Source organism: Pezoporus wallicus, unplaced genomic scaffold (assembly GCF_028554395.1).
Source record: "Pezoporus wallicus isolate ANWC-B61680 ecotype Strahan unplaced genomic scaffold, APGP_CSIRO_Pwel_v1 scaffold_6362, whole genome shotgun sequence".
Lineage (NCBI taxonomy): Eukaryota > Metazoa > Chordata > Aves > Psittaciformes > Psittacidae > Pezoporus > Pezoporus wallicus.
In genome coordinates, this window is record NW_026637663.1 from 7,866,302 (window position 1) to 7,885,909 (window position 19,608).

Below are 19,608 nucleotides of genomic sequence, written 5' to 3' on the forward strand. Positions count from 1 at the left end.
AAGGGCAATGGGACAGGACTAAGAAAAGAAAAATACAGGCTAAGTGTCAGGAAAAAAAGAAGACTCAGATGTTAAATTACGGTGCTGTCCCACTTCTTGTTTAACTAAAGGTCCTCTAGAGAGGTTTTGAAGGAAAAGATTAAAAATATAAAGGGACAAATGATGCTGCATTGGCACAGCAAGATCTATTAATGAGTCTGAATGATATCCTGCTATTTAAAAGTGCTGCATGCACTTAGCTAAAAAATGTGATACTGATGTCTCATGTCAACTCAGCAGTTTCATAAACACATTGCTCAATGTGTCTCACAGCTGATCTCTCAGGATAGAGTAGGGCTGCTCCAAGATGCTGTCTGCTATTTGTCCTCTTGACAAGCAAGTTGTGCAAGGATGCCCTCCACTTTTCCAGGTTAGTTTTTAGAGGACTAAGTGCAGTGAAAGGACGGGACCCTCAGAAACGTGAAAACCTCCTCCAAAACTGCCATATGAACCCTCACATAGCATGAGTCACTGCTGTAGGAAGTACCCTACAAATAGTGTTACAGAGAGAGAAGGAAAGACCACAGGCAAAGATGTGTGTCCATGACACAATGCAAACAGAACCAGGGACAAAGCCTACAAAGGAACGGTTACTCTTTCATTGTCAGGGCTGTGCAGCTCATGGCTGGAAATGCAAAGATCTGCAACAAGAGATGTGTCATAGACTGGTTTGCAGAAGGAGTCACTCCTGACAAAGAGAAGTAGCATATCAGTGAGTATTCAGAGGTGGTATACAGAAGTAGAGAGAAACTGTATTTTTTCCTGCTTTGTACCTAGTCTCTGTTTTGCATCAAAAGAAGGTTGTATGACAATGACAGTTCCAGCTGTTTGAACAAAACAAACCTGGAACACGTATTTGCCTGTGCCCCTAGTTTGAACTGAGGAACTGTGCTATATGCATTCAGCCAGCCATCAAAGAGGACAGGAATTTTGTGCCAAGGCACTCAGAAAAAGCAGTATAGAGGAGAAAACTTGGACAGAAGAAAGGGATCTGAGAAAGCTTATAATGCCAGCAATTACTAGAGCTGTGTATGTGTCTCAGCATGTCAGCTACCCTGGTGAGCATGAGGCTCTTGCCAAAGGGCTATCAGTAAGACCCTTTGGTCAACATAACTGCTTAAATGTTACTTCTGCATCAATCATATTTCTGCACACTTAATTTGTTACTAGATTGCTTTTTCTTTCTATAAAAAAAAGATCTTTATTTATTGAAATAAGCTTTAGATAAGGGCTTATAGAGTCCACCAGTAAGGTACATGAACAAGTCATCAAAGCAAATGCAATGTGATTTGTTCTCATTTTCATTCTTCTTTGTCTACCACAGTGAATCAATGTTTACTTACAAGCATGCTTTCACTCTAAATGACCCATGCAAGCTCACTGAGGTTGAATGAGGCCAAAGTTTGGAAAAAAATAGAGACATTCACTCATGCACTAAGCATCGATAACAATAGTACAGACCTTATATTGCAAAGCTTTTGGAACAAAGCAGCTTGCAGATGGAAAGGTCATGCTGGTCCTATTCTCCTAGGCTTCCCTTAAACTCCCTTTGCAGATAGTCTCGTATGTCTTTAATGCATTTACTCTTGTCAGATGAACCAGTATAGTGACTTAATATCACTCCCCTTGACACCCAACATTTGGCAAAGACTGATGACCTGTTGGTCTGCTAGGGTAGATAGGATTGGAGAAAGAGGGGCATATGTGAAGGGACACATAGATTTTTCTTTCTAAAATCGGGGGCTAAGAAATATACAAATTCTGATGGCAATAAATAGCAAAACATCACCTGAAACACCAGCTTCTCCTCACGGTCAGCAAACTGGTGCTCCCAGTAAGTCTGGTGCTCACTGCTGAAATGGTGAGTTCTCTGTTGTACCTGTATCTCTAGATGCAAGACCACTACGCATGAGAAGATAATGCAGGGCTAGTTGAGGCCACAGAGGCAAAATTTAGGAAAAAAAGTGCCAAATTTCCAGACTAAGTAGTGCAAATGCATATAGATTCAATGACATAAACTGAAAAAATATAAATACACCTTTATAGACTAAACAATTCTCAATACCTGTGAATGTAAGCTTGGGACGCGTTAGTGGCTTGTTCTGCTTGGGCACACAGAGATGAAAGGGGAAATAATGCCATCCCTTATGCATCTTCAGGAATTGCGGCCAGGTTAATGCCATTTCCACCATACTTGCATGGTGTGTACATGGTCACACCAGTTGTGTTGATCAACTGGATGGGACATGCAACAGGCAGTCCCTGGTCAAGGCCAAGATAGATCAAGGAAAAGCCCTTCATGTGGGCTAGCTGTTAAGGTGCCTCTGGGGAGCAAAGCCCAATGGTGTTCAAGCAGTCCTGTCCTCTCTTCTGCTCTTCAGATTGTGTCTAGCTTAGTAACAGAGCTTCACTGTGATCATATGATAAATGAGAGTGTAGCAAACAGCACTATCTTTCATAAAGCTCCAGTGAATCTGGCTCAATTAAAGTCTCATAAGTCTTCAAGCTTAAAGACAGATGAATGTCCAAAAGCCAAATACCTAAGCTGCTCTCACCTCAACTGGCCTCTGGTTAATTAGCAATCTAACTGGATAGTTTAACTGCATTTTTATACTTTCGGGAAGGAGAGTGGTGGAAGATTAGTATTAAATATATTGAACAATTAATATGGTCAACATGAAATCTAAACTGAATAAAAAAGACAAGTGCAGACAGTGTTTGGAGAAGTTTCATCAGTGACACTCTTTTTCTCTTGACTCTGCTTTCCTGGCTGTCAACATTTCAAAGGAAAAGTCTGCAGGTGTTTTTTGAGTAACTTTACCACAGCCTGTTTATGCCAAGATGCAAACCATTCTCTGTGAGCAGACTTTGGCTCTTAACGCTTTATCCATTGTTTCTCCACATATTCATCTCTCAAATTATCCACCCTAATTACTTCATCTTGGGTCCCGTAGGTTCAGAATTAGGCCCAGGGAGAACAGATAAACTGAACAGAAATCTTTATGCTTGCTTGGAGTCAAAAAAAAAAAAGGAAATCCGACATCACAACACTATTATCCTTAACTCATTCATTGGCTTCTGGCAGCCTCTACCCTGTCACCCGATGTATAATTAAGGCTTGAATCAGCACTGGGGGAAGCTAATGGCATCATTCCCAGGGACCACAACGGTCTTCAAATCTAGCTGGTCTATGGATCTATCTAATTCTGATGCAGTTCTCATCCTGCTCCATATAAAACCAAGCTTATTACAAGTGCATGCTGTTAGTATCTTTTTTCTTTGCCAGTGGCATTTACTGTTCATCAGCTTCTGCTTTTAAATGCTTTTGAAAATCTTCTTTCCCCTTAGTATGTCCCTTGGAATTATTCAGATACCTGGAATCAAGGAAAGATTTAGCCATGGAGTTACTTTCCCCTTGGGAATCTCTGCCTCATTATTTGTTTTAAGCTGGGCACTGTTTACAGCACAGTCCAGATATAAGTCAAAGGGTTGGGGTTTTTTTTCCCTATTCAAGCATGTGTGTGTGGGGAATATTTATTTACTACTTCAGCTGTTTCTAACAAGATTGGGGTAATTGGTATTTTGAATTAACCGTGTTAAATGAAAGAATGCTGTAGAATGGCATAAGCTTTCATGCAGCTGATGTCTTTTTAATCTTCAAAGCTGATAAACAGCCCTTCTCTGAAGAATTTATAGATATTCTCAAATCTTTAACGGCACCTGGTATCTCTGATGAGCTTGTTCAGTGAGGTGAGCACACCTTTTTAGGAAACACCCAGTAACCCGAATTTGCTTGAAAACCTTTTACAACCACCCAGAAATTTCAAGTCACTCCTTTCTCTTCTCTTGGCGCCCCTGTCCCTCCCGGCACCAATTCGACATATGCATGAAAACAAGAAAAAAGAAAACAATAAAAGCTCACCCCTACATTTCATCTGAATAAAATCCAGCTGGTGAATTGACTGCAGCAAAGGTTCACTATCCAGAGTCAAGTCAAACTCAGCAGACACTTTTGGCTCCAAGGCTCCTTTGACCCACTGTTCCTGAGATACCTGAACACGCTTGATTAAAGCATCTGAAATCTGAAAGAGAGTTATCAGGCTTAGGTATTTATATTATTTATAATGAAATGGCAGATGCACACATTAAAAGTGACAGAATGTCTGGGAGATACAGCACAAAGAAAGCAGGAATACCACAGAACAACTGCTGAGATGGGATTTGGTTATTTTGGTGTAAGGTCCATTTGTGTTGCATCCTTTCATCTCATCTTTTCAAAACAAATCTCATCTTAGGGTAGGAAAGTAAAAATCACATTTATAAAGCCTGTTAATATTGTGTTATATTTCATGCCTCTGAATGCCACATATACTTCTGCACTCTGTTCTCTGATCTGCACAGTCTAGTTTTGCTCTCCTGTTTAAAACACAGCTGCACAAAGAGAGGCTTAAATGTTAGAGGGTCTCTGCATTCAGTACCCGTGATTCAGTGCATGAAAGCTGAAAGGTATTAAAAAAATCACACGGGAAGGAAGGCGTATATTTTTCACAGGGTGGGTGCTAAGTTGTCAAAGAATATGATGGGTTTTCTATGATTACATCTAAACTGAATTTCATTTTTAAAGCTTTACTCTAGCTAAGCCCACAGACAACTAGGCCAAACATCAGACTAAGATGATTGCAATGGACTCTTCTGGAAGTGAAATCCTGGCTCTGTGGAAATCAGGAGCTCAACTGTCCTTGAATTCAGTGAAGCTGCCTTTTGAATATCTGGAGACCTTCTCAGTGAGCTCTGTGTAAGTCACAGGGAGCAGAATTTTCTTCTGGCTAAGTCAGAGACAGTTTATCGTAGAAGTTCAGATACGTTTTCTTATTACTGTTACTGGAAGGCACTCCTGTCTGAGCCTCTGCATCAACAGCTCCTAATTGCATAAGTGAAGGAGCTTCTCATAGCATTCTTACATCCTTGGAGTCACTTACAGGGATCCCTTAGCTGTGTTCAACATGCTGGCTGCAGGAGTGGTTGCTTTAAGTAATGCAGTGCCTCAGTGTTTGCTTGTTGCCTTGAAAGCATCATTAGATAAACCAGGCGAAGGTAAAATTTTTTTATAAAAGGTGACTGCAAAGAATGAACCCAAAAAGGTTACAGGAAAAATAAGCTGAAGTGCAAAAGAAGCATGTATCTAGCCAGTACGTAGATAAGACCTAAAGGTTTCATTTGCCCTGCAGTATCCAACCAACAGCCTGCTAAAATCTGTGTAAACTTGAGATTAATATACACCACACATTCCTCACTCTTGCTTGAGACCAGACGTGACAGTAACAATCAATCTGGAGTGCTAATCGGTTTAAGTTGGCTAATTCTCATTGTGGTTTTTAGGGATGCAGTGATAGCCCCCAACACTCATGCATTCATGTATGCAGTGTGCCCTGTTCAGCTGACAGCCACAGATCATTTTGTCTGAGGTGCCTTCCTTCTTAGGCAATTAATAAGGCAACAAAACTAATGGGGCAAAACAAAATAATTAATAAAACCAAAAGTATTAATTAGGCAAAATAATTTATTGGATTAGTAAAACTGTTACGTTTTCTCATCAATAGACAGTTTCACTGCTTGCACCTAACAATATCCTGCAAACTAAGACAGCTATTGGCTAGGCCATATTTTGCAAAGAGGGGGTACCTGAATCTTCCAGCTACAAGACAGGTTTTGTTGCCCTGTGAGGTGAAACAAACCCAGTAAAGCAAAGCTACACGCAAGCCCTTAAGGGCTTTCCACACAGGGGAGATGTTGAAGGGACTCTTTCTCATGGGAAAGAGTAATGAAAAGGGGAGAACTGAAAAGGGGAGAAATACTATTTGCTGAGTCACAGATCTTTCCAAATTGATCAGAGAGCTCTGTAAGGCCCTGTGTTGAGTTTCTCAGATGAGAATAAGATAATATGCTGGAGAAAGCTGTCATTAACTGCGCCTCGGTCAGAGCGTGCCTGTTCAAAACCATCCCTTTGCTGGGACATTCATGCAGCCACCAGGCTATCAGAGCTATTAGACAGTACTAACAGGAGTTAAGGTGAACCTGCCTCAGCTGTGGAAGAGGCAAATTAGCAAAGCTATCCTCTTTTTAGATCTAACTTTAGCGTCTTTTCTTTTTCCTCCCCAGAACATCAGAAAGAAAAATACCTGTAAAAACCCAGAGGGATCATTTTCTTTGATAACTTCTAGGCAGTACTCCATAAGCCCCGTTGACTGGCGTAGCTTCAGAGTACAGTGATTTATCTGGTCCCAGACAACCTGGAAAAGAAGCATCAGTACAGCTCTGATACTGCCTCAGCTTACAGAGAATTGTATAAGATTATTTCAGAAGAGACAGCAAATGGAAGAGTGTGTTAAATCTATGCTTAATTTAGCTGCCATATGGCCATTGCCATGTCTCCATCAGCTACACTCACTCGTTCTGTGTTGTAAATACTGATAATTAGCTTGGCAAAACGTGCACAGGGAATCTTGATTTTCAGAGCAGATTAATTGCTCAAAGATCAGGCTTGCTTGGGGCAAAAAGAGCACAGAACATGTTTCTGCATCTGCAGGATTCACATTTACAATCACACTTTCACTGAAATCTGAGCTTTTAAAAAATCCTTTACTTACAAGGCAAGTATTATAGAGGGTAAGTGCAGGCATGGTTTCTTGTAGATTATACTCTACTGTTCTTTTCACAATTCACCATTGATCCTGCTCTGCTTAAGAACGCATTGCTGGGATTAAGAAATAAAAAAGGCTACGTCTCATTTTTCCACATATTGGACCTGATTGTGCTGCCACATGGCTGCAGACTAGGCCTAATAGCACTGCACTCAACAGCACAAGTCCTGGCAGGAATAAACTGCAGGATTAGCTGTGCTGTTATCAGTGTGTCCTAAGTGTTGGTTCTTGTTAAGCATGGGTGTTTTCAAATGCTGATCTCAGGTAGATTTCATTCATTGTTTGACATGTTAGATATTTCACTTCAATTTCTCCTTTTGTCTTAGACATCATTGATGTTTCTGGCACTATAATACCTCAAAGTCACATATACAGTTCAACATTTCAAGAAATGTGTTGATTTAAACATTTCTTGGCTGCCACTTTGTTTAACCATTTATAGCTTTCTTCTCCCCACCACTCTTCAATGCATTCCTTTAATATCTTTTGAGTGGCACATGGATTTCTGGAGGGGGCTTGCCTGAATTTCAAAGGTTTAACGAGACACCAAAATCCCAACATTTTACTTGGGCAGAAGGTCCCTGAATGCAAACCACACACAGGTTTCACTCTCAAAAGATAACCCCAAACCATCAAAGAAATAAAGACTGATGGCCTAATTCAAAGAACTGCTGAAGTACACACCTCATTTTAAGTGTATAAATTATAATGTTCCATTAAACTGCTGAACTGGAACCTGCTAAAGGACTTTAAGATTTGGTCACTAAGAATTTTCATGGTATAAAGGGCTGGGAACCTGACAAAACACAGAGTAACAAGAGGTATCAGCAGCTGTGCTCAGCTGGTGAGACTTGTGCTCACCTTCAGCTTGTGCTCACGTTCTTTGGTCACCTTTGTGAGCAGTTTTGCTTTCTGTCGTGTTAACGCATCAACCAAGGCATCACACTGAGCAACAAGGCAGGCTTCATAATCCAACCCATTCTCCTAGAAGGAAGTGAGAGTTATTATGCTCATCAGAGAAAGCGTATTTCACATCTTAAGCTTTTGCTCATTCTTACCTGTTTTTCTATTCAGAAAAGATTTCCTTTCAAGACCTCAGCGTTTCTGTTGCCTTGCTGATTTCATTACAGCTGTACCAGTAATAGCTGCATGCTATAAAATGAAACAGGAGGATGCTATGCCACAAATAGGCTTATTCAAAAACTTGATTTACTGGCACTTCATGGACAACAGACATAGTACAATATAATGCAAAAGCTAAATGTAACGTACACAGTGCATGCATATATGTAAGAAGATTCTGCCCCATTCTGTTTTAATTATCCCACTGTAGGAACTTTGAAATCACTGGTTCTATACCATGGCAATTAGAATAGAATTATGAATCTGGTCTACAGGTTTATTACAAGGAAATCAAAGCCCTAAGATTTGTGTACTGCTTCAAGTACTTCTTTAAAGATAGCCAGCACTTGGCAGTGGAGACGTATTTCATTAGCTTTAAAAAGAAAAAAAAAGGAAATACACGGCAGTTTTTTATTCATATTGTGGTCAAACTCTCTGCTAGGCAGAGGCCAGCATCTGAGGTATACAACACTGAGCTTTGAGTAGCTGGATATCACTTATCACTACATAAACCCCTGTCCTATCAATAGGGAACAAACCATACTACCACAGAATCCCATGCAGCTGTAGGAATCTGACCAGATGGTACTACAAGGTGCTGAGCCTTCCCTCCTCCCAGGGATTCCTTTTTCTGGCCGTGGAACTGATGCTGCAGTTCACATCCCGGGGAGTCTCTCCCTCGCTTCCTCTGCTTGTGAGACCAGAAGGAGAAAGCTTTCAAGCTCCTCTTCAGAGGAGATGTTCATTTTCCTATCAGCACTGCATTCACCTCCCACGCAATCCATGCATGCCATTCTCCAGCTGAGGGATGTAGGGTTGCTCCTCCTTGACAGGTCACCATCACAGTCCTAGACCTGCCAGCAAGATGGGTGGGTGCAGAGGCACCAGACAGCTCAGTTACTGTTCACAGGTTTGTCTTAGACTCTTCTTGTTTGCATCTCTCCCTCCTTGGCTTATATCACACTCAACTCCCCCTTAAGCCCATTTCCATCCAGCTACCCTTGAAGTGCAGGTTTGCGTACAGAGCCCAAATTAGTTGATGGCTGTAGTGCATAATTTCTCTCCTCATTTTCTATTCACACATCAAACATTTGGCAATACGCCTCTTCAAGTGAGAAAAGATGGAATTGTTACAGCAGATGGGAAAATGTGAAAATCAGATCATAACAGCAACAAGGAGCAAGGAAGCAACAGAAGCAACGAGGAACAGGCAGCTTCTGAAAAGAAGAGGTCAAAACATTTAAAAGTGACCTCAGAAAGAAGAAGGGAAGGAAAAAAGAGGGGGAAACAACAGGTCTACAAAGCATGGAAAAGAAAAGTAATGAATTTACAAACTGCTCCCAGCAACACAGAAGCACAGCTCCTTGTAGCTGTGGCAAACTAGAGACGAAATAGAGTGCAGATGGCTGTCTGGTCTGCTGTGCGTTGAGACAGGGTAATAAAATGTACAAATTACTCCTTTGTGTAAGCATATATTTTAAAGACATTTTTGCTGAGGGGTAAATGTTAGGCAACCACCGTAAGACTTTTATTAGAAATAACCTGCTCTGAGATACGTGATTCTGGATATAAATCTATGCATGAAGGCTAAACCTATTCCTCCACAAGTAACTGTCCAAGAACTGGGTTTTTTTGCCCAGATGCCAGAAGACACCAACTAGTTCATGGACAGGTCTTAACCGTTTCCCCTCAAATAGTGTGCTTGTATCGAACCTGTCTACCAGCAGCATTCTCTGGTATGTGCTATCACCAAATGCTGCTTGAGCATCACCTGAGAAGAGTGCAATTTGCCATGGGAGAAAACCATGCCAGGGAGCTCACTAGGGGTTAAAGTGTGTGGCTGATGGTTTCAGAGCTCTGCCTAGCCTTGTTTTACTTAGAAATACATATGCAGTTGATTAGTCCTGCTGTTTCCATCTGCTGAAATTCCATGTCCTTACTAGACTCGCAATGGTGTCTGGTTCAACATATGAGGGCCAGATTCAGCTTTGTGCCCAGACATGCCTAAATGTCAGTGGGTGATATTGCCTCTTCTGACTACTCTTTTAGCAATCAGCAGCATTAAATAAATGGCTTGCTCTTTTGATCTAATTGTAGCAGCTCCCTTATGCAGAGCAATTTGGCAATGATTTTATTGGAACACTTTAAAGGATTTTACAGCAAAGTCATAAACAGTCATAATAGACCACCTTTAGGTCTCAGGAGGGAAAAATAGATTTTTAATAGCGCTAGATGACCCAAGACAAGATTGGTGATAGACTACCCTTTTGAATGAGCTATTCCATCCTAAATTAGCTGTGCATACCTATAGGAAGAACTGCTCTCTAAAGATGTCCATCTTTCTCCTTCAGCAAAGAAAGAAGTCTAAATGACTAGGTTAGATCAGCTATGTAACTTTTAAATAAGTCAGTACAGAGAAACCTTACACTGTGTCCAAAATATAGCACGTGACAGATACCAGCTGATGGCTTCACGTCGGTTTCTTTCAGTTAGATGTGCTTTTTTTCCCACCAATTTCTCAGTCTTGGTTTGTTCCCTTTCCCATTTGTCCACAGAAAACTGTGAGGGTGGGTAACTATGCTGCCCTGTGGCAACCTGAGAGCTTGGGCAGCATTTGTGATACAAATTCATCATCAAGGGTATTAAGTGGAATATTTTATTGATAAAATTCTAAACGAAATACAGATTTTTTAACTTCTACTTCATTTTTTCTGTTACTAGTAGGCACAAGACTTGTTTGTTGATGGAAGATGAGTGAGCAGCAGAGCGAGCATGTCATAGAGCAGATGATGTATATCCCACAGAAAACCCACCACCACAGAGCACCACTACTGTGAATAGCAAGTGTCCTCTCCTGGGCACTGTGCCCATAGCTCAAACTATGGTGGCACATTCCCAGCCATGTTCTGCAGGGTAAGAAAGACCTTGAGGATCATCTGACCTCCAGCAGTGATGAGTCTAAATTTGGTTGAAAATAGGACAGGTTTTGTTTTGGTTTTGTGCATTCAATTACTGCACTCACCATGAGCCCTTTTCTGACTATTAAAGCTGGACAATTACAGGTATGAAAACACCTCTACTTCAGTAAATGACCACATTGATTTAGCAGCATTTCTTTGTTCTGTTTTTTACTTCCTACAAATACCCTAATATACAGGTTGACTGGATTTTGTCCAGAAACTAGTACATTTTTTAGAAAATGCAAGATGGAAAGCAAGTAGTAAATTTTGAATGTGTTAAAATGAGAACTTATCCTAAATGCTCAGTTCCAGCAATTTTAGTCAGGAAGAAGTCCAGACACATGACCGATGGATTCAATCAAATACTAATCAACACAGCTTAAATGTCCAGTATCGAGTATCAGCTTCTTGCAATAAACAACAAACAATTTAGAAGGTAAGAAGGGCTTGCAGGCATTATTTGTTGAATAATTTGCCTAGAAAATCTATTCAAGAAAGCTTAGATGATTCCAGGAAATATGAGAATAGCACAGGAGACAAAGTCATCAAATGAATTATTCACTCAGTTCTATTGATTACGGTATTATCAAAACAGCTAATATTCTGCAGTTACCTGGATCTGCTGCAATAAATTTTTCAGCTGGACCAGAAATTCTTTTGCTTCCTTTGCTTTATCTGAAACACCATTTAAAGCCTGAGAGAGCTGTGCCTGCAAGGAAGGAAAAAAAAGGGAAAATTAGAGATAAAATGCAAATGTGTTTCTTAGTAATCCTTGGGTTTGATGATTAATAATGTGCTAAAAGGCTTACTTGCTGTCGCATGTATTCTTAACGTGCCGTGTTTGTGCTAGAAAAGCATAGCTAAGATTTTCATTGTAATAAAATTTAATAAAGGTGAAATTTGCGTGTGGGGGCAATCAAGTATTGTGTCTGCACATTCCATTTTATTGCAGTAACTTGGTAAGTCAAAATATCTTTTTATAAGACAGCTACCCACGTATATAAGGAGCTAATAGTCTTACACTTACACAGTAGCATCTGTCATGCTAAAAAATCCCCAAATGCTTTCCAAACCGTCACTAATTTTTTTTTCATCAAAGCGTTAACTCTTTCTAAATGTGGTAGACCTTACCAAATTTGAGATACACTATAGGACTTCAAGCATAAAGCTGCATTTTCAGACTTCATAGTAATGTCCCTTTGGGGCTCCATTTTCCTATGCTCCAATCCAACAAAAGGGTGAATATTCCCGGAGAAGTTGGAAAAAACCCTTCCTCTTAACTTTTTACTGGTGAGACATATGAAATATGACTTTTGTATGTACACACTGAAGACCTAAGCTCCCCTCTTCTCAGCTGGCACCTGGGATCCCTAAGCCAAACCGGAGGCTCTTAATGGACTTCCAAGACAGGAAGTAAACAGTGGTTCTGTCCCCCGGCAGACCCAGAACCACCATGGTCTGAGTAGAGCAGCCCTGGTGCAACTTCCCTGGAAGCCTGGCTGGAATTACAGAAACCATACTGCTCTGCTTATCAGCACATGGCAAGCCCAGCTCCAGCATTACTTCTCTGTGCAAATGTAAGTGACCAGATAGGTCCCATTGGGAGTGCCCTGCTGGTTAGACTCTGTGGGTCTACCTCTCAGGCAGACTTGGCAACTACCAGATTGCCAATGCCTACCTACTTAATTATCCTCACCAAACAGATACAATAATTGACAACTGGAAATGGAAGATGGAGCATCTTTGCTATCATCAGGCTCTCAGGAGGTTGCCATCTCTTGTTTCCTTAGGACTAGGGTGTGCCTTGAGACAGAGCCTTTTAAGTAGGAAGGCACAAAGGTTATGAGCCTCTAAGAGGAGACCTGATTGAAATTCAGTAAGGCACCACTCATTCCCTGTTTTCCTCTTGCTCCTGGAAGGCAGTTAATCACCCCTGAAAAGGGCACAGCTCACTTCTTCAGGCTGCCAAAGGTTTGAGCTTACCTTCCACTTGAATGTCTCCTACTCATCCTTCCTTTGTGCTCACTTACTCATGCAGGACAGGAAAGAGCAGACCCTGGCAACTCCTCATGGGCATTTCACACCCAGCTCTGAGGCAGGCAGCCTTACGCAGGCAGAGGTACTGCCTAACTCCACACACCTCTCTGGCAAGTGGGTACAAACCCTGAATGGGATCTCGGATTGAATTAGAAAGAAGCCATCCTAGTGTTTTTTCCTCATATTCACACAAACTTTTGCCTTTTAGCCTAGTTGTAGGTATTACATTTGTGCTAAATTTGAAAACAAAATATGCTCTACTACAACTCATTTGTAACATGCGACGGGAGGATACATTACTGTGTCTGTTTCTTGATATTTGAATATTTTGCATTCTCTTAAACAAACTCCTGTCACTGCACAAAAATACAAAGTTATGATCTTTGGTATGAATGCTACTGGAGATCATGGAAGCAAACTCCAGGTCCTTGAAAGGGTTCCAGTCATGGCTGGGGAGGAAGCGGGAAAGAAATAGGTAGCAAAAGCATGATATGCCCTGCCATTGACTGGCCCAGCTAAATTGGAGGCAAGGGTTCCTTTCTTTCAAATCGAAACCAAGGGCTGGTCCAGACAAAAGTAATACTTCCACTTTTTCCACATCTACCCTAGCTCTCAAATCATCTCAAAGTGCTTTTCACCAGACAAGAAGAGCCAAAAGCAGTATGTAGGCCCACAGCAGCTATAGAAAACTGATCACCACAGGCAAATTGTAACTGGCATATGTACTGTTGGCAATCCATGCAGTCATTCCTGGATCCCGGCACGCTCACAGCACTCCCAGCACAAATTGCTGCAATAGAAACTCAACAATGTCGTTGCGCAAAGGGCTCATGAGTGAATAGCCGTGTTCATTAAAACCTGTGGCTGCATTAATGCAACTGCAGCGTGAAGCTGAGGAGAAGACCAGATCTCCATTTGTGAAACCCACTTAGAGATAATAGCCTTGTTTTTCCAAGCATTTGTAACGGATACCTTACAAAGCAGTGGAATTTAATCATGCACTCCCCATTCAAATCAAATAGAGCTCCATGACTAAGCCCTCGGTAAACCAACCAAACCACAGAAAATGCCCTGTACCCTCAGAGCAATCTTTCATACTGCAGAAATATTTACTGGAAGCCAAACTGAAAAGTTACTAGCTCCACTGACTGTGACAATTAATAACTCCTGACAAACAGTATTCTAGCTGGTGTTATCTTTACCTGAATACCTGGTCTAGGAGCAAATAATGTGAATGCTGGAGATGGGTACCAAGTTTCTACTTCTATCAAATACAGGAACACAGAGAGAGGTAACAAGGGTGAGTAATTAAACTCAGGTAGGCATGGAAGACAGACGCTTCCTTTGATTTTAGAAAATGAACCAGATAATGCCCATGTCCTTTTTCAACCGAACAGTTCATGCTCATTTAACTTGTTTTCCTTCCGTCTCTCTTTAGTAGCATATTAACTATTGATCAGATAAGCTCACTCTGGTGCTGAATTCTGAAACAGCCCGCATTCTGGGGGGAACACAACTCTTTAGGCCAGCAAATAATAACAGGTATTTGGACTCCAACACTTGCCTTCAGTCACCTGCTTGCCTGCCTTTCAGAGACCTATCCAGCTATGACTTTTTTCAGTGTTTCAATAGATCATAAAATCATAGAATCATAGAACAGTTAGGGTTGGAAAGGACCTTAAGATCACCTAGTTCCAACCCCCCTGCCATGGGCAGGGACACCTCACACTAAACCCTGTCACCCAAAAATACGTATTTATTTTAGCTTTGCCCAATCTAAATGGGCAATATGTGACCACTGTCTGAAATGTGTCCACTGTCCTGAAGGTGAAATGTGTCCACGATCATTCCTGTTACTGGTAGATCAAAAGGCCTACCAACTTAAATCTGACAATGGTGTCACTGTTCCTGCTCATGAAGACATAAAAGGACTTATCTTTGGCAAAAAAAACTTACACAGTCTTAATTGATAACCTTAAACTGGTGGTCCAGCTGCACTTTTCAATACAGATGAATGTAACAGAATCCAGCTGAGTTAGTGGATTTTCACAATTTTATGCCACTGGAACCCTGTTGTTATTTTACATCATTTTTAATTTCTCTGTAAGAGGAGTTACATACAGCAGCGCCATGGGGAACCCGAGCCATTAACGGGAGACAGCCAGTCGAGTTCAGCTTTCATGCCAGCACTAAAGCTGAGGGTAAATGACCATTTCATGGTGAGACACTGGAACAGGTTGCCCCAAAAAGCTGTGGCTGCCCCATCCCTGGCAATGTTCAAGGCCAGATTGGATGAGGCTTTGAGCAACCTTTGTTAGTGGAAGGTGTCTCTACAAAGAGGGCAGAGGACTGGAACCAGGTAATCTTTAAGGTTCCTTCCAACTCAAACCATTCTATGATACCATGATTTCAATGCATGGTCTGCAGCACTGTACAGACAAGGCAAAGCACTCTGCGATTTGCCACTAGATCACTATATAATGCCCAGACAAAGAAGTTGTCAAACAGTTTGAAAAGGCTAACCGAGAAGAGGAATGGAAATGGATCCTGAAGCTGAAGGTGAGCAAGGCTTCTGGAAAAGCAGTTCCACACAGTCAATAGGAAAAAAAGTTTGAAGTTTGTGGCTGTGGGATGAAACTGTGGTCTGAGAAGTGGGGAAATGGCTCTGGCAGTCCTTCTTATGTGAAGAATACCAGTCTCTGGCCTCAAAGGGAGGTAAGCAGGTGAACAACTGTCAGTCTGTCAGATCTACTGAGCTAAGAACTCTCATGGTCAAGCCATTCCAGCTGTCTCTACCAGCTACACCTGGAGCATCTGGAGAGAACACATAAAAAGTGAATTACATTTGGCAGGCCACTCAATGTAAGTAACTTACGGTTTGGATGAAGTAACTACAGGTAATAAACTTGTAGGAATTGCTGTACTTGAGAACAATTTCTAAGCAGAAGTATGTAATTCTAAACCAGTTTATCTGAGTGGATGTGAGCTGATGATTTAGGCTGTCTGGTTATACAGTCCCATTATATTTATTTTCTTCCAAGTGCATTGTTCTGGGAAAAGTAATAGTCACAAGAGCACAATTTCAGAGTTCCCAAATTAGTTAATTTTGAGTATTTTTTTCTTTCACTAGATTTTTCACACTGTTTGAGTCTGTAAATCAGGAGAAAATTACATTCTATGATACCTTAGTCCCAGAAAAAAGTACCCACTGGGGGACTGTTCATGCTTTTGACAATATTTGATAGTGGGAAAGAGAGAAAATGACTGATTCTGATTACACCAGAGTTTATCACATTGTTCAGAAAAGCGTTAAACAGTTTTAGCTCAAGGTAGAACATAATAAGCACAAGCTGATCTCTCACACTCTCCAGAACATCAGCCACACTTGAACAGTGAACTCAGTCCTTGTTCATTGAAATAACTCTGCTCCAAAGTGGGTTCTGCCGCTGGCATTACCAGCAATAGCTACGAATTCACAACCTGCTCCTTCTGGGCCCAGAGAACTTCTCCTCTGCACAAATACCCCTCATGTTAGGGAGGAGATGGCTGAGCCCTTGGCAGAGCACTCAAACTGAAACATGTCCTGAAGAACTTTGCTTTCTCAGATAGACAAACTATGCAAATAACCCAAGGGGCATATTTTTAATATCTTAAAAATCAAAAGTCAGTTTTCTGCCTTGCCAAATGTCTTAGCCTAGCTTGTGCCCGACCACCCCAAAGCTGAGAGATGGTGAGACTGCTCTTGATTTCATCCTCTCCTGCAGCATCTGAAATGATCTCTTGGTGCTTCCTTTACACCTAACTGCAGCAGGAAGTGAGAAGAATGTAATCCTGTGGGCAGCAGCACTGGCCAGGTGCTCTTTGCCCAGCTGTGGGGGAAGTCCTTTCGTCCCAGTGCAGCAGGATGCTCCAGAGGACTGCTGTCAGCACTCAGGTATTACAGTCCCCTCTGTACATTCGCATGTATTAACTAATCATTTTTCCAGAGACCACCATTTTTAACCAGAATGTTAACTTCATCCACTCTTTCAACGCCTAAGATCATGTTCTGCTCTTCATTCAGGTTGCAAAGTTTTATTTTTAACCAGGAGAGCATGGCCAAGTGACCCAGCAGCTCTACCAGACCTCGGCAAAGCTCCTGTGTAGTGAAGCAGCAGGCTCTGGTGTCTCCTCAGGGACTCCAGGTGGGCTAAGGTGCACTGCTTCAGGGAAGCATGAATCAGACTATGATATTATGTGAATCAGAGAAAGCTCTGCTTGTCCCCAAACCCCATCCACCCCACGATTCCTTACTCATCTTTGTGTCATGAAGGTCCCTCCACCCACTCGTCTTGGCCCCTTTGGAAACTGAGGGGGAAGTAAGACCTCTTTGAGGCCCAGAAGACAATACAATATCCCACTATCCTTCTTATCATGCTTTCCTGCCTAAATTCCTTGGGTGGTTCTGGGCCACTCTTCTTCCTTGACATGTGGTGGAAAATATTTGTGGCAGCTTGCGCTGAATCCCGGGTGAAAGGGAGGTGGTGCAAGAAGAAATGTCCATTCCATCTCCTCACAGGCAGCTGCTGCCACCTGTGAGAGGATGGGATGGCTAAGGACCCTGTGGAAGGCAAACAAGGTAGTGAAACAGTTGCTAATCCCAGGTCTCTGCTTGAGTCCTGGATGAGCCTAAAATTTCCTGGCTACGGTGAGGCCAACATGGGAGGGATTCTGGGTTTTCTGACACTGAGCAGGGGTTGCAGAGTCAACGGGCAGGCAAGGAGGACCAGAGACCTAAGAACACCATGCCAAGGGAAGAAAAGTCAGGGAGGGTGAAGGATGTGAAGTAACCTTATGTCCCACAAGCCGCAACCTGACATCGGGGCTTTGGGACAAACCCCAGTGCCAAGCATCACCCGGCTCCTCCGGGCTGACCGCTGGGTCTCACCTTGTGTTGCTTCCACATTGCGCCCAAGGGTTTGACGTCGTGCTTGCCGTGCTTGCCCTCCTCCAGGCACTGGTAGCACACGGGGCTGCGGCAGCTCACGCAGTACATGCTGTAGTTCTCCAGGTCGTGCTCGGCGCACGTCGGCAGCTTGCGGCCGCCGCCCGCCCCCTTCCCGCCGTCTCCGCCGCCTCCAGGGGCGCCCGGGTGTGAGGGCGGCGGGACCAGGCGGTGCTTGGCGAAGGGCCCGCGGGCCGGGTGGCAGCGGAGCTGGCAGGCAGCGCAGTACAGCACCTCGCACTGCTCGCACAGCACCGCTGCCGGCTCGGGCGGGCTGCGGTCGCAGAGCTGGCACTTGGCGGCGGCCGCGGCGGCGGCGCGGCCCTGCTGGTAGCGCTGCACGATGGCCTCCAGCAGCCGGTTGCGCTGGAAGCCGCGGAGGCCGCGCTGGTCCAGGGAGGCGCTCCTGTGGCACTGCGGGCAGGTGAGGGACGAGCTGGCGGGGCCGGCTCCCCGCGGAGCTGCGGCCGCCGCTCCCGGGGGCGCCGGCACTAGTGGCAGCACCCGCACACCGTTGGGGGACTTCAGGCTGGGGGTGTAGGAGCCGTACCCGCTGTCGGTCTCGCTGTGCAGGCTCAGCTTGTCCGCGTGGTCCCCGCCGCCGCCGCCGCCCGCCGCGCACTCCGAGTCCGGGCAGGCGGCGGAGCCCGCGGCCGCTCCCGGCCCCGGCGCGGCGGCGGCGGCCGGCGCGGGGCTCCGCGGGTGAAGCAGGGCCGGGAGGTGCTGCTCGCTCTCTGGGGTCTGCACGGCGATGGTGCGGGCGCAGGGCAGGCAGACATTGTGCGAGCAGGGCAGGATGATGGGCTCCCGGAAGAGCGAGCCGCACACCGGGCACTTCAGTTCCTCTTCCATGGCCGCTGCCAGGCTTTGTGTGCGGGGCGCGGGCGGGCTCAGGCGGCCGGCGCGGGGTCGCCGCCGGCTTCCCCCATCCTCCGCGGCGCCCGCCGCCTCCTACCTCGGCTCCGGTCGCCGGGCAGAGGCCGGGAGGACTCCGGCCACCGCTGCCGCGTCGGGCAGTTCAGCACCCGCCGTGGGTAGACAGCTCCGTGCGGCCAGGCCGGGGCCGGGTCGGGGAAGGGGCCGGAGGAGCAGCCCGGCGGGTGCGTGCGGCGAGGGCAGGGCTGCCTCGCACCCGCGGCGCGGGCAGGGAGCGCGGTGGGGCTGTTTTAACGTTGGTGGCATAGAGTAATAATATACGGGGAAGGGAGGCGGGGGGAGGAGGGAGGGCAGGAGTAGGAAGGGGCGGGAAGAGCCCTTTCCAGCAAATAAGTGGTCGGTCTCTCTCTCCGGCGAAAACATTTTTTAAAGGATCTCTGTGCAGCGATGTCTTTATATGTTTAAATAAAGCCATTGTTTGGGTAGTGGGCTGAATGCAGGCGGGGTTTCCTTATCCCTAGTAGCGCCTTTTCCCTCCCTGGAGAAAAGAGGATGCTTGCCAACAGACTCAGAGCGTGCCTCTCCTTCACACACATCTCACCATGCGGGAGCACAAACGGGGTGCGCTAAATGTCAGGCCCTCTTCGAGGGAAGAACGGAACTAGGGTTACAAGAGAAGCACAAACCCCGGGTACAAACGTTGTGGCTGGAAGGGAGGGAAGAGTGGCGAGCTGGGAGACGTGCCTCATCGCCCCAGCTTGGAGCCGGGTAACCCCGGCAGAAATTTGTGGTGGGGATAAATCAGGGATGACAGCTGAGAGTTTATGAACTGAAAATAACCACCCTTAGAAGAAAGGAACCAGCAGTGGGAAATCCTCCATCTGTTTTG

General features: G+C 44.4%; 1 protein-coding gene across 4 annotated transcripts in view; it reads right to left on the reverse strand.

Annotated features, from left to right (window-relative positions):
• TRIM67 (tripartite motif containing 67) overlaps nt 1-19,012 on the reverse strand; it is a 39,569-nt gene extending 20,557 nt beyond the window's left edge. The window contains exons 1-5 of one of the 4 annotated variants that reach the window (XM_057406989.1): nt 17,787-19,012; nt 11,436-11,531; nt 7,602-7,724; nt 6,219-6,329; nt 3,962-4,121 (exon numbers count right to left, since the gene is read on the reverse strand). In XM_057406989.1, the coding sequence (XP_057262972.1) occupies nt 3,962-4,121; nt 6,219-6,329; nt 7,602-7,724; nt 11,436-11,531; nt 17,787-18,695 (1,399 nt within the window). In that variant the 5' untranslated portion in view covers nt 18,696-19,012. The remainder of the gene's footprint in view (nt 1-3,961; nt 4,122-6,218; nt 6,330-7,601; nt 7,725-11,435; nt 11,532-17,786) is intronic. The other 3 variants (XM_057406990.1, XM_057406991.1, XM_057406993.1) reach the window with 3 other exon arrangements.
• Nucleotides 19,013-19,608: the final 596 nt, after the last annotated feature.